The sequence below is a fragment of the Jatropha curcas genome, chromosome 11, assembly GCF_041381405.1.
Source record: "Jatropha curcas cultivar XTBG-Jc1 chromosome 11, XTBG_Jcur_1.0, whole genome shotgun sequence".
Classification (NCBI taxonomy): domain Eukaryota; kingdom Viridiplantae; phylum Streptophyta; class Magnoliopsida; order Malpighiales; family Euphorbiaceae; genus Jatropha; species Jatropha curcas.
The window spans coordinates 19,099,207-19,114,435 of NC_143161.1; the positions used below are offsets into that span (position 1 = coordinate 19,099,207).

Sequence of the window (15,229 nt, forward strand, 5' to 3'; positions counted from 1 at the left end):
GAAATTTTTGGAATTAATTGAACTAATCTTTTAATTGAATTATTAAAAAAATAGAATTACTTTAGCCAAATTAATTTTGATTACTAACTGCCCTGAAGTTAAAAAAAATTAAAATCTAATTGACCATCAAATTTAATTAAAATTTGGCGTTCATTCAACTTTAATCGAGATAAAAATAATTGAAATTGTTAAATTAAAAAAATTAATTGCAATATTTTTAATTTTTATTTACTTAATAAAAATAACATAGTTTTGAGGAGTAAAGTAACGTGATTAATTTTGTTTGATTAATAAATTTAACTTAACCTTTAACCGATTACTAAAAATTTGATTTTCTTTAATGGAACCATTATTCATTAAATTAAATTGATTGAATTGATAGAGTTAATTAAATTAACCGATTTGACTGAATTAATCAAATTAATAACATACCAAAACATAGCGTAACAGTAAAAATATATATACGACTGTACTATAAATTTAAATTTAAATCTTTCGTCCTATGATGAGAAATCCCTCAACTTTGCCATACCCCGAGCCCGCGCTTTAGCGCCGTTAATTTCAATATCCCGCCAAGACCCGTGGCATTTTCCATCCCTAATGGGCCCATGTCATTTGAATATCTCCTTTATCACTTCTGGTCAGCGAAGTCAGACTCACGCTCACGCTTTTTTTTTTTTTTTTTTCTCTCTTCTGAGTGCAGTTCATTCGTTCTTGAACCATTTGTCGCTAGTTACAGAAAAAAAATAGAGCTCCATTGTCCAAACAAACTAATAAAGCCTCAATCTTTGTTTGTCAATGAAATCTAGATCCAAATCTTTAACTACGTCGCTGGTTGGAATTGAAGGCGAACCAGTGCCTCTGCAAATTTGTATTCCTGAATTTCCTTTGAGAAGATCCCCAAGATTCTTTCTTTCTCCTAAATTGCACAATGTAGGCTCAATAATTCTAAAATCAAACCCCATTTCGGAACCTGAGTATTGCTTCAGACGATCGCCGAGATTCTCAAGCTGTTCGCCCATGGAAGGCGATGCTCCTCGAGGCGTTTCGTTGGTTCAGGTGCGTTTCGGATTTTCTTGGACTTTTGCATGTTTTGGCAGAGAAAATACAATGCCCTGTTTCGCTGCCCAGAAAAAGTAGATAAGAAAATGGATTTATTTGTTCTTTGAATTAGAGAATCTCAATGACAATATTTAACATTTTGTCTATTTTACATTTTTACTGCAGAGTCAAAGTCAAAGCTTGACGGTAGAGTAAGTAGTAATTTCTAATCAGTTAGATTGAATTATTTATTTCCCTTAGCGATAGTTGAAATAAATATATTGTCATTGTAGAGAAGAAAAGATTTGGAAAAAGAAATTCTCCACGGAGACGGCGTTGCGCAGAACTCCTGGATTGTCTTCAGCTGGAACTGAGAGCAGCTCGTCAAAACCTACATTGCCCAAAATAAGGGCATCCACAAAATTGGAAGCAAAACCATTGCATCCATGGGTTGGTGCTGGTGTGATCAATTTAAGAAGGTCTCCAAGATTCACGCTGCAAACCAAAGAAGATGTCGATGATGATTTTTTAAGACAATGCAGTAAAAAATGTTCGAAAAATTTCCTACAGCCCAACGGGGTTCACAACATTGAACTAAATTCTGATGGCTGTGGATTGTCTAATTCTTTTGATGAACAGCAACCCTTTAAGAGGATTAAGACCTTTTCAGAGAATTCTGATTTAGGAATGTCTGATAATAAGTTCTTGAGGCAATCTCGCAGAATAAGCAGCTCTGCTTTTAGAGTTCAAAACGGCAAAACGAATGCTAGTTCAGTTGAGCTGCCTAAGTCCGCTCGGAAGCACTCTCCAAAAAATAAGTCAGATAAACAACATTCTCCAGAGAAAATTAAGCCCATGTCCTCAAAGAAGAAGCAGAAGAAACACAAAAGCATTTGTTCTCTAATTGGAGATCCTGTCCCCCATAATGAAGCGCAAGAAAGGTGGCATTGGCGGTATGAAATTAAGGTGGTCAACCTTTCTGCTCTGCTTTTCTTTTCCCCAGGCAATCAGACTCTTTAAATATTTTGCTCTTCTTATGCACTTGTCAAAACTAGGTTGTTTAATTAATAATTATAACAAGCATATTATAATTAATAATTATAACCGTTAGTTGTTGTCATATTATTGTATACTAAGTGTTGGACATGGAAGGACAATGTTTCCTGATTTTCTAGCATGTTGAATATGGAATATAAAGTTTTCTACAAGTCCAAATTGTGTGTATAACCAACTAAAGTTATTAAGTACAGCCAAAATGTAGAGATCTTTCCTTTTTTCAAAAACCTTTGTTGTTCAAGGAGTTCAATTTTAGAAATTGATTGATGAAGATGGAATGCAATTAGGATTTATTTGCAATAATGTTATTTTAGTTTACAATTTAGATTTTTTTGTCTCTCTCTTTCCTTTTCTCTCCTTCAATGGTTTTTGTTGTTGTTCACTTGTTTTCTACTTTATTTGTTTGTTATCTTCTGCATCAAGTGGTAAAAAGAGCAATCAACCCAATCTCCAAACTGACCTCTTAAAACTCTATTTTGAACCTTAGATTTTCCATTGAAGGAAATTTATTAAAGTGAGAGATAAAAACATTTGTAGCTTCAAACCATATTCTGTTTGCAATTCCATTGTATCATAGGAGATCAATCTTTCACTTATATAGATAGACCTACTAGGAAAACATCATTTTGCCACTTAAGATCTCAGTGACCATGATCAACTCGTATGATTGAGCCTATGAATATTGTTAAGGACTAGTTGTAAATAGAGTTCTGTTAGGAGTTAGATTCTTAATAGGTTTATAGCATCCTGTATATGTATATATATGTGTCCCTATTGATGAAAATACAATAACAATATTTTTTCCACATTGAATTACATGGTATCAAAGCTGGGGGGCTCGTTAATTTTTTTTTTTCTATGCTCTTTTGCGTTGAAACTACAGGCAGAGTGTGTTTTTTGATGACTGTCAGTCTAGGTCACCCACATAGGCTGGTGTTCTTGTCTCACCGCCACTCAAGGAAGAAGGGCAGGCCGCTGATCGGCTCTCCCTCCAAATCCAGTCACTGGAATCCTCGCGAGTGGGCTTCACGCGCCACTCATATTTTTCCGTTCTTCTTCAAGCGCCGGCGCGTCCGGCCATCTCCTGTCACCGGCTCTCAGTTTCCGGCGTCGATTTTGCCAGTACAGTGCAACTCAGTGTGTTGCGTTGGCCCTCTTTGACTTTTGTGATGTTTTTCGTGCTGCACCTTTGCTGTCGCTTTGCCAGGTACAGTCTGAATTTGTGAATTTATATTCTGCTGCTGCCTATTTGCTATTCTGCTATCAAGTTACCAAGAATCGTAGTTTTCCTTTGCTGTGCTACATTTGTTTTTTGAACGTTTAATCACAAATCATGACGATTACTCCACCGGAGACTTCCGAATCGAAACCTGTCATTACTGATGTGGTCCATTATTGAATAAAATAACGGAACACAACTTATTGGCTCCAATTTTCTGGCATGGAGTAAAACAGTTTGTATATATTTTCGTAGTTTGGATAAGGATGACCACTTGACCAATGATACACCTGAATGAGATGCTAGGCAAATCTGGCTTAGAGAGGATGCTCGGTTATTTTTACAGCTTCGGAATTCGATTGACAATGAGGTAATTGGTTTAATTAATCATTGTGATTTTGTTAAGGAATTGATGGACTTATCTTGAATTTTTGTACTCGAGAGAAGGTAATTTATCTCGGATGTATGAGGTCTGCAAAGGATTTTATCGGGCCGACCAGCAAGATAAACTCCTCACAACTTATTTCATGGAATTTAAGAAGATTTACGAGGAACTTAATGTTTTATTGCCTTTTAGCCTTGATGTTAAGGTTCAACAGACTCAGCGAGAATAAATGGCTGTAATGAGTTTTCTTGTAGGTCTTGCGCCGGTTTTTGAAACTGCCAAATCACAGGTTCTTTCAGGCAGTGACGTTACCTCTCTTCAGGAGACTTTCGCTAGATTACTACGTATTGAAGGTTCTCGTACCCCTTCCCTTATGATAATAGTGTCCTTGTGAGTCGTTATCAGATAGTTAGATAGCCAGGAAACAGAGGAAGAGGAAATAAACTGTAGTAATGGAACAATTAATCGGGAGGCAAGCATTCTTATCTATCATTATTGCCATGAACTTGGTCACACTAAACGGTATTGTAAGAAACTGATAAATAAGCTGCCAAGGGCAAATATGGCCACTCAAGATTCTGCAGTTACTTCTTCTGAGAACACTATAACAATTTTTGCTACGGAGTATGTTGAGCTCTCTAGAGACCGTTCCTCTAAGTCTACTGATTCCTCAATTGCTGCTGCTGTCAATTTAGGCACTCTTACTACATGTCTTATGTCTACCTCATCAGAGTGGGTCATTGATTCTGGTTGTACAGATCACATGACAGGTAACCCTAGTCTCTTATCCTCAATAAAAGAACCTGAACAATTTAATCATCATGTTACTCTAGCTGATGGGTCCACATCTTTTGTCAAGTGTGTTGGCACCACCAATCCCATCCCAATTCTTTCGTTGTCTTTTGTTTTTTGTTTGCCTCGTTTTTCGTTCAATCTATTATCTGTTAGCAAAATTACTCGTCTACTATATTGTTGTGTTAAATTTTATCCTACCTATTGTGTGTTTTAGGATCTTTTGACGAAGCGGATTATTGGTAGAGGACGTGAGTCAGGTGGCCTTTATCTTCTGGATGAACAAGTTTCGTCATCTCTAGCTTGTGTTGGTGCTCTCTCTCCTCTTGAGGTTCATTGTCGTTTGGGTCATCCTTCATTGACTACTTTAAAGAAGTTGTGTCCGCAGTTTCAGTCTTTATCGATTTTAGAATGTGAATCTTGTCAATTTGCCAAACATTATCGTTTACCTTTAGTTCCTCGAGTCAATAAACGGTTTCATCCCCTTTTAAGTTAGTTCATTCTAATGTTGAGGTCCATGTCTTGTGGCTTTCGGTACTTCATAACTTTTGTGGATGATTATTCTCGTGTTACTTGGTTATTTTTGATGAAAACTCGTTCTGAGATATTCTCTATTTTCTGTTCCTTTTGTGCTGAGATTAAAACTCAATTTAATACCTCTGTTCGCATATTACAAAGTGATAATGCTAAAGAATATCTATCTAGTTTCTTCCAATCTTTTATGTCACAAAATGATATTCTTCATCAAACATCTTGTGTTGATACTCCTCAAAATGGGGCTGTAGAAAGGAAAAATCGACATCTTCTTGAGGTTGCTAGGGCACTTCTATTCCAAATGAAGGTCCCTAAACATTTTCGGGCGGATGCTGTCTCTACTGCACGTTTTTTGATTAATCGCATGCCTTCTTCTGTGCTTAATGGTGCAATTCCTTATAGTGTCTTGTTTCCTTCTAAACTTCTATTCCCTATTGAACCTTATATTTTTGGTTGTACTTGTTTTGTTTGTGATGTTCGTCCATAGGTTTCCAAATTAGATCCAAAATCCCTTCATTGTGTTTTTCTTGGGTATTCTTGGCATCAAAAGGGATATCGTTTTTTTTCTTCCGATATTGACCGTTATCTTATTTCTGTAGATGTCACATTTTTTGAGAATACTTCAGTTTTTCCTCCTATATATAAGAGTGAGGGGGAGGATGATGAGCTTTTAGTCTACGCTATCCAGCAATTTCCTAGCTCTCTTGCTCTTGCTCTTGTTCTTGTTCCTGTTCCTGAACTTGCACCTGCTCCTGCTACAGCGTTTGCTCCTCCTATTCCCCCTCCTGCACCAGCATCTGTCCGCCCTCGTTTTGAACAGGTTTATTCCAGGAGACCAGGAACTCTTGACTCACTTCCCCCACCAACCGCTTCAATAGAAGATTCGGTTCCCTCCACTCAACTTGAGCCTGTGCCATCCACTCCTCAGTCAGACCTTGACCTTCCCATTGCTCTTCGAAAAGGTAAACACAAGTATGCCTATCCTATTTCTTCTTTTGTTAGTTATGATCATCTTTCTCCTTCATTTCGTTGTTTTGTAAGTAATCTAGACTCTGTCTCTACCCCTAAAATTGTTATCCAAACTTTGTCCTATCCTGGTTGGTGTGCAGCAATGAAAGAGGAGATGACTGCCTTAGATACTAATGGTACTTGGGATCTTGTGCCTCTCCCGGCAGGTAAGAAGGCTATTGGTTGTAAATGGGTTTTTACAGTTAAAATGAATCCTGATGGATCTGTTGCCCGTCTCAAGGCTTGATTAGTTGCTAAGGGCTATTCTCAGATTTATGGCCTTGATTACTCTGATACTTTTTCTCCTGCAGCCAAATTGTCTTCTGTTCGTTTGTTTATTTCTTTAGCAGTTACTTTTGACTCGCCTTTACATCAGTTGGATGTTAAGAATGCCTTTCTTTATGGGGATCTTCAGGAGGAAGTTTACATGGAGAAACCATCAGTCTTTGTTGCTCAGGGGGAGTTGGGTAAATTGTGTAAACTTTGAAAATCTCTTTATGGCCTAAAAAAGAGTCCTCGAGCTTGGTTTGGTAGATTTTGCAATGTGGTACACTAATTTGGCATGCAGAAGAGTACTTCTGATCATTCTGTATTTTTTAGAAGTACTAAGACTGGTTTGATTCTACTTGTGGTTTATGTTGATGACATTGTTATTATAGGGAGTGATTCAGCAGGCATTACATCACTCAAGTCATTCCTCCAGACTCAACTCCAGACAAGACTTAGGATTGTTGAAGTATTTTTTGCTTATAGAAGTATCTAGGTGTAAGAGAGGCATCTTCTCATCTCAAAGGAAGTATGTTCTTGACTTACTAAAAGAAACTAGAAAGTTGGGTGCCAAGCCATGCAGTGCTCCAATGACTCCTAATTTGCAACTTTCAATTGGTGGTAAGCTATTGTGATGATCCTGAGATGTATAGAAGATTGGTGGGCAAACTGAATTATCTTACGGTAACACGTCCAGATATTGCTTACTCTGTGAGCGTCTTAAGTCAGTTAATGTCTTCTCCTACTGTTGTTCATTGGGAAGCTTTAGGACAAATTTTGTGCTACTTGAAAGGTAATCCAGGTCGTGGCCTCTTTTACAGTAATCATGAGCATTTGGACATTGAGTGTTTTTCAGATGCGGCTTGGGCAGGTTCGAAGGTTGATAGAAGATCAATTTCAGGATATTGTGTCTTTATGGGTGAAAACTTGATATCATGGGGGAGCAAGAAACAAAATGTAGTCTCATGATTGAGTGCTGAATCAGAATATCGAGCTATGGTGCAACTAGCTTGTGAAATAATTTGGATTCATCAGTTGTTAGAGAAATTGGGTTCAATTCGTCCTTGCCTGCAAAGTTATAGTGTGATAATCAAGCTGCTCTTCACATTGCATCAAATCTAGTATTCCATGAACGAACAAAACATATCGAGATTGATTGTCATTTCATTCGTGAAAAGATACAACAAGGTGTTATCTCTACAAGGCACGTTAAAACAAGTGAACAGTTAGGAGATATCTTTACAAAAGCTCTAAATGGACCTCGGGTAAACTAACAAGTTGGGCATGATTAACATCTATGCTCCGTTAATCAATGCTCCAACTTGAGGGGGAGTGTTAAGGACTAGTTGTAAGTAGAGTTCCGTTAGGAGTTAGATTCCTAATAGGATTATAGTATCTTGTATATGTATATATATGTGTCCCTATTGATGAAAATACAATAACAATATTTTTTCCACATTGAATTACAAATATAATTGAATGCTTTGAAAATCATCAACATTTTTCATGCCACCATTGGAAAGTCACATTCTTAACGAGGGATCTTATTCTTTGACCTGAAACTTGGCAATTTTGTCTATCCTTGTCCATGTGCCTTACAACTTTCTATATTCAGTATTGTTAGACAATTGCCAGTTATTGTTGTATCAATCTGTCTTTGGCTTAAGTCTCAGTTATGATACTAAACTAAATTGCTTCATTTTGTTGTTGCTTGTTTTTGTGATTCTCACCATTAGGTTTTTTGTTGTTTCTGTGCACCAACAGTACTACTTTTTCCACACAGAAATTGTAGAAGTATCACGATTTTGTTCCTTGGTACTACAATGACATGATTGTTGATTTTGGGCTTTGATTAGTGTTAAGGATTAGTTGTAAATAGAACTCTATTAGGAGTTGTAAATAGAACTCTATTAGGAGTTAGATTTCTAATAGGTTTATAGTATCTTGTATGTGTATATATATGTATCCCTATTGATGAATCAAATATAAGAAAATATTCTCTCAACATGGTATCAGAGCCTTCCATTCAAAAAAAAAAAAAAAAAAAAAAAAGCCAAACTCAAATCTCTGTCTCGCACAAAAGCAAGCCATGGGTCAAGGACCATCTGGCAATCGGCAAGGCCTTCCCGGACACAGAAAATCCGATGGAGGTGACAAGAAAGATAAGGAATTCGAGCCAGCAGCACCACCGGCTCGCGTTGGTCGCAAACAGCTCAAGCAAAAAGGACCAGAGGCTGCTGCTCGGTTGCCGACATTGGCTTGAATGCAACCCAGTGAGTTGCATCGTCATTCTTGGGCTTATACAATAGGTTTGTTTGCTGCGATTCTATTGCAGCTGTGTCGGGCAGTCCTCTGCTACTGTTGTTGCTTTAATTTGCTGTGGAAACATATTTTTCCTTTGCTGTGACAATTGGTTTAGGTAATTTTTGGTGATTTTCTAGTGATTCCTTATTGCATTAGGGTTTGGCACTGCACCTTTGCTACAGTTATGGGTATTCTGCTTTTGAACCTTCTCCTTTGTCGAGAGCAGTGCAACCCCAGTGAGTTGCATTGTGTTTTTGGCCTTCAGTGGTGTGCTCCGTTTGCCAGATTTTCCTTTGCTGCGTTTTTGAATATTTGCGCTACTGGGCTTCCTCTTTGAGGCATTGATTATGGAAGCTTGAAACAGCCCTGTGAGTTGGTTCTGCTACTACTATTTGGTTTGGGATTCTTTATCACTATAATGAAGTGGGTACAGTTGCTGAGTATGGTATTGTGCTTTGCTGAAAGCAGTAGTTTGTAACAAGTTGAGCATGATTAACATCTATGCTCCAACTTGAGGGGGAGTGTTAAGGATTAGTTGTAAATAGAACTCTATTAGGAGTTGTAAATAGAACTCTATTAGGAGTTAGATTTCTAATAGGTTTATAGGATCTTGTATGTGTATATATATGTGTCCCTATTGATGAATCAAATATAAGAAAATATTCTCTCAACAATTAGTTAGAAAACTGATGTTAAGTGGATTTCTTAGGATTTGAGACTTTTTTTTTCCTGCTTTTGTAAATTTGCAGCATTGTGATGCAGGACAGATTTTATTTTGTTGTATTGCATATCTGTTATGGTGGCTATAGTATATGCATTATGATGACTACTTGTCTAATAAATGAAACTCTAGTTAGTTAAACTGAAGTTGGATAATGGAAGAAGAAAACCCTAAAAGTCTAGGGTTTTCTAGTAAAGTAGAACTAAATTGGAATCTAGACATTTGAACGTTAATAATTTGAAGGAAGTGAAAATGGCAAGATTAAACTAGATGGAATAAGATGCCTCGGAGTAGTTACTTTTACTGCCTGGGCTCTATCGTATAAAAAAGGACTAAGAAGGATAGGAGAAATATAGAAGCAATACAATTATCTTATCGAAAAATCCATGTTCAGTGGGAGGAATACTCATACCCATCCACTTTTTTGGAGAAATGAACTAGATGAGCTAACAATACTAAGCAACTTGGGCTACCCATCCACTTATACCAAGTTGTGTTGTTTCTTTAACCTTTAAGAGATCTTATAATATTTCTTTCCTTCCTACTCCTAGTAGAATTAACGAGATGGAAAAAGTATGTTATATGTGTTAAAGGCAATAATATAATTGTTTTGAAAAAATCTATTTGCATATGTATTGTCTTATTTTGATGCAGTTATTTAAAAATTGCTAACTAGCTGTGTGTCTATCCAATTTTCCATATGTATATAAGGATCCATGTAGTGTCTGTTAAAGAATGGTTATTTCCTAATGTGTAGTGGTTATTTCCTAATGTGCAGTCATTCAAGCTCCTCAAACAATTCCTTCAGTTAAATTGATCTGGTAGATTGAAGCTTTCAAATCCAGGATTACAAAACCTAGGATGCGTCCCTCTTTATTGAATTACTGGCCACTTCCCTTCACTTTTAAAAATTAATTATGGACTTATGGAGATAACAGGACTGGAGCACTAGAGATCCATCTGCTTATTTCTCCAGCCCAAAATGCAAATTAGCAAGAAAATGGATGTTCTTTTCTGAATCATATTGGATCTGCAACAGAATCCATATCTCAGTTGATTTATGTGTGTTTGTTGCTGCTTATAATTTGCATGGGTGTTCTAATTAGTTTAATTTGTTTTTTCCTCCACTCGTTGACTTGGCACGCTTCAAAAAGTTTTAATTTATTTTATTGCTTAAATCATCTAATTGGCATTCTTCTTCTTTATTGCATTTCACCAATACTAATGAAGGATGTTCTTGGAGTTTGCAGAGTCAAAAATCCAATTGTCGGAGGTGCATATTAGAGTAAGCAATATTTGTGATCTTCTCTTTCTTGCTATTTTTATCGTCTCATCTTTCCAACTTAAGAATTTTTTCTTACCTTTAGTAATTCTTTGCTCATCAATATTGTTAATGCTCATTGTTATAGTGATGATGACGAAGATAAGATTGTTTGGAATGTGAAATGCCATTACACTCAGGCTGAAATTGAAGGATCCATCTTTAGTATTGGAGATTGTGCATATATAAAGGTAAATGCTATTTATGAGAATCTAAAAATTAAAGACATTTCTCTACCTTTCCTATACCTTTTCTACACCTAGATGGTTGATTCATACATTCTTCTATGTTATTTCTTTTTTCACTTATTTCTTTACTTTTACGCCTAATAGGATTGTCTACCCCAAACTTTACGTGTGTTTGCAATTGTTTTAAAATTTAAACAATTGTACCCAGATTTGAAAACTTGTTTGCAAGTGTAGCATATTTTTCAAAATCGAAATAAAAGATTAATAGTTTGTTTTTGATGTAAATAAAAAATCAATTTTCTTAATTTTTATTTTTTCTCTCCTTTTTTCTTTCTCCTCTCTATCATTGCCACCCAAGCACCAACACCATCACCACCATAGGTCCTAATTCAATCATCACCACCTTCAATTTCAACTCCCCCACTTTTCAAACTCCAATATAAACCTTCAAAACACTTAGTGGACATTTTAGCTTTTATCTATCTTCAATTTTTCAAACTCCAATTAGAGGAAATTGGCTTCAAGTTATCCTTGCCTGCAAAGTTATGGTGTGATAATCAAGTTGCTCTTCACATTGCATCAAATCCAGTATTCTATGAGCGAACAAAACATATCGAGATTGATTGTCATTTCATTTGTGAAAAGATACAATAGGGTGTTATCTCTACCAAGCGCGTTAAAACAAGTGAACAGTTAGGAGATATCTTTACAAAAGCTTTAAATGGACCTCATGTTAACTATCTTTGTAACAAGTTGGGCATGATTAACATCTAAGCTCCAACTTGAGGGGGAGTGTTAAGGAGTAGTTGTAAATAGAGTTCTAATAGGAGTTAGATTCCTAATAGGTTTATAGTACCCTGTATATGTATATATATGTGTCCCTATTGATGAAAAAAGATATAGAGAATATTTTCTTCACACTAAAATTACATAGACTTATAGCATGGGCTATGTCTAGTCTAGTGTGCGAAAGTTATATCAATTTCCCTACTAATCTTTGATATTGACCTCGGGTCAACTGTCTTCCATTCCCGTTTGTAATTGGTGATCAACTTCTAATCAAAGAATCGACTGCTTTACAACCCAATATGCCAGTCTATCCAAAGAGATCTATGTTTTTTCTTTGAGATACCCTTTATCTGATCTAGCAACTTCTATACCAAGAAAGTATTGCAAATTCTCAAATCTTTAATCTCAACTCCTGAGCCAGTAGCTTCTTTAGGGCGAGTAATCTCCTCTTCATCATCTCCAATTACAACCATAACATCAACATGGACAATAAATAGTGTGATCTTACTATTATAGTGTCTAATAAACAATTTATAGTCATTATTACTTTGGGAGTATTCAAAAGCAATCATGACCTTACTGAATCTATCAAACCAAGCTTTAAGTGACTGCTTCAATCTATATGATGCCTTCTTTAATTTGCAAACCCTTTAGTATTCTCATTGTCAAAACCTAGAGGAATTTCCATATACACTTCTTCTAAGTCTCTATGTAAGAAAGCATTTTTGACATCAAACTGATGTAGTCCCCGATCCAGATTGGTTGCAAATGAAAACAAAATTCTAATAGTATTCAACTTTGCAATTGGGGGGCAAAGTATCTTGGTAGTCAACTTTATAGTTTTGAGTGAATCTTTTTTCTACCAATTTGACTTTGTACCTTTTAAGTAAGCCATCTGCCTTATGCTTTATAGTGGGCAAATTATCTGACTTTCTGAACTTAGTGTCTTATGGGACAGTCTATTAATGAGGTATGCTGCAGACAGGACTGCATATCTCCAAAAAGTCTTAGTAATATTCATAGTAAACAAAAGAGATCTAGCCACCTTTAATAAATGCCTATTTTTTCTTTAAGACACTCCATTTTGAGCACTCATGTTGATGCAACTAGTTTTATGTATTGTTCCATTTTAACCTAAAATATGCTTGAAACACACTATCCATGTTCTTAGTTCTGTTATCAGTTTTCAAAATTTTAATATTTGTATCAATTTTTGTACTAATCGTTTTATGAAATAATTTGAAATAGGAAAACACTTCATTCTTAGCTTTCATTGAGTAGACCCAAATTAATCCGTTACAACAATCAACAAATGTGACAATCCATTTATAATGACACAATGAGACTGTAGAAGTAAGTCCTATTACATCAGAATGAATAGCATAAAAGGAACTAAGTTCTTATTATTATGAGAAAAATAAGAATGCCTAGCATGTTTAGTAAATTTTCAAGAATCACCAAACTAAAGATTCGAAGTGGCAATATTTAAATAATCTAGTATATGATTTCCTTACCATAAGAAAGGATGCTGTCCTAATTGTCTATGCCACTGAATTATTTCCTGATGAGCATTCCTATAGTTTCCTAATAGGGCTTGGGTAACATTAGGTGCCACAGTACTGCAACCTCTTTCAAGAAGATATAAGACATTGTGCAATCTGCCAAATCCAATCATTTTCCCTATTCTCAAATCCTATAAGACACAAGGGTTAGACAAAAATTCAACTTTACAATGGAGAAATTGGAGAATGAAGAACATAAGCTAAATTATTGATTGATGTGCATTTAATGGAACCTGGAGCTAAAGAACCATTTGCTATATGACCTGTACCCTTACCAAAACATAGTGAATAGGTTAAAAATTTATTGGAAGAGCCTGTCATATGTCTATTTGCTCTAGAATCTATAACCCATGGATCATTATGAGAATCAAGATTGGGAAGGAAAATGATAGATGATTGTAAAAAATTGGAAGAGGTAGCTGAGGTAGATGGAGAATCAAATTTTGATAAAAGACGCCTTAGGGTTTGAACCTTTTCATTATAGTGTCCCAACAGTTGATGGTTTTGACTTCTCTACTACTTCAGCTTGATGTGCTAAAGTTCTTGTTCAATCTACCTGTTTACCTCCACGACCCCTAGTTGGTTGGCCATGCTTTATGCTATGCTTTTATCTGCTGTTTGATATTGCTCTGGATTGTTTTGTATTGGAATATCTGCCAATTTATAAAGTTAGAATGTTATGCCTATTCTCATCCTTTGACATTTTGTAGAGCACATGACTAGAAATGAAAAATATTTCCAATAAATATAAAGTGCTACAGTTTCCTGTTATGGAGTCCATAACAATTGTTCTACATAGAGATTGTGTCTGTTGGGATATACCATATTTTTCCTATCTGAAATTAATCTTGTTCAATAGATTCCTTACTTCTAGTGTTGTTTGTTCTTTTGGGCTTTATGAGATGATTTTTTTTTTTCTCCCCAATTACTTTTGATTTGTTTCTTTGTTTCTCAATCAAGTGTTTACTTTATTAAATGTAGAATTTTGCAAGGTTTCATTCATCTAAATGCTACTATAAATGAATCCAGTTTATTAGGTTAAGTGCTCTGACTTTTTATGAAGTCTTTGATAGAAGCTCCTTTCCTCAACACAAATTAGTAGATGAAGAGTCCAGGAAGAGGCAAAAACATGTTGGGTAAACATAAAATTTAACGATTTTGGCCATGTAAATGATTTACATTACAATCAATTGCTGCAGGGTGAAGGAGGGAAAAAGCATGTTGGCAGGATTTTAGAGTTTTTCAGAACTACAGATGGAGAGGATTTTTTCAGGGTCCAATGGTTTTATAGAGCTGAAGATACTGTAAGTGAACAGACATTGATTAATATGCTTTAAATTTATGATCTTTATCTTCTTAATGTTTTTTTTTTTCTTTAATAATTTGTTTTCTTAGGTTATAAAAGGAGAGGCTGCTTTACAAGATAAGAAGCGTTTATTCTATTCCACTCTAATGAATGATAATCCAATAGAATGCATTATTTCAAAAGTCAGTGTGGTCCAGATACCGCCTATGGTATGGTCAGCCTTGATCTATTCCTTTGAATTTAATTTGTTTTCTTGGGCGGTTTTTCATATTTCTGAAGGCCTTTCCCAATTCTTTGAAGGCATTGTGCCTATCCTCTCTATTAATTAGTTGATGCTGCGTCCTTTGTTGTTCAATTAACATATTATTTGTTTCAGATAGGTTCAAAGTTTCTTTCCACTCCTTCTGACTTTTATTTTGATATGGAGTACACTGTTGATTATTCATCATTCCGAACATTGTTGATCAGTAAGTACTTTGATCTGCTCCTGATACCAAGCTGCTAGTTCATGGCACTAAGTTGTTGCATGACAAATAATGATAACAAATGGACATTAGCATGAAAAAAATCTGCACCTGCATTGTTTAAATTTATCCAAATCTTAATTTTGCCATTTTTAATGATTTCAGAATTCGGTTGAAATCATGTCATTTAGTCAAAATTGTTAAAAATTGCAAAACAAAATTAACAACTTAGCATAATAATAATTAAGAAAATAGCAATAGTATTTTTTCAC

General features: G+C 35.5%; 1 protein-coding gene across 7 annotated transcripts in view; it reads left to right on the forward strand.

Annotated features, from left to right (window-relative positions):
- Window positions 1–649: 649 nt before the first annotated feature.
- The window catches only part of LOC105629498 (DNA (cytosine-5)-methyltransferase CMT2), a 41,858-nt gene continuing 27,278 nt past the window's right edge, over window positions 650–15,229 (forward strand). For 2 of the 7 annotated variants that reach the window (XM_037637614.2, XM_037637615.2), the window contains exons 1-8: window positions 650–1,059; window positions 1,228–1,253; window positions 1,335–2,007; window positions 10,578–10,612; window positions 10,737–10,839; window positions 14,387–14,491; window positions 14,583–14,702; window positions 14,870–14,960. In XM_037637614.2, coding sequence (XP_037493542.1) covers window positions 799–1,059; window positions 1,228–1,253; window positions 1,335–2,007; window positions 10,578–10,612; window positions 10,737–10,839; window positions 14,387–14,491; window positions 14,583–14,702; window positions 14,870–14,960 — 1,414 coding nt within the window. In that variant the 5' untranslated portion in view covers window positions 650–798. Of the gene's footprint in view, window positions 1,060–1,227; window positions 1,254–1,334; window positions 2,008–3,091; window positions 3,305–10,577; window positions 10,613–10,736; window positions 10,840–14,386; window positions 14,492–14,582; window positions 14,703–14,869; window positions 14,961–15,229 lie in introns of those variants that run through there. The other 5 variants (XM_037637617.2, XM_020677536.3, XM_037637618.2 and 2 more) reach the window with 4 other exon arrangements.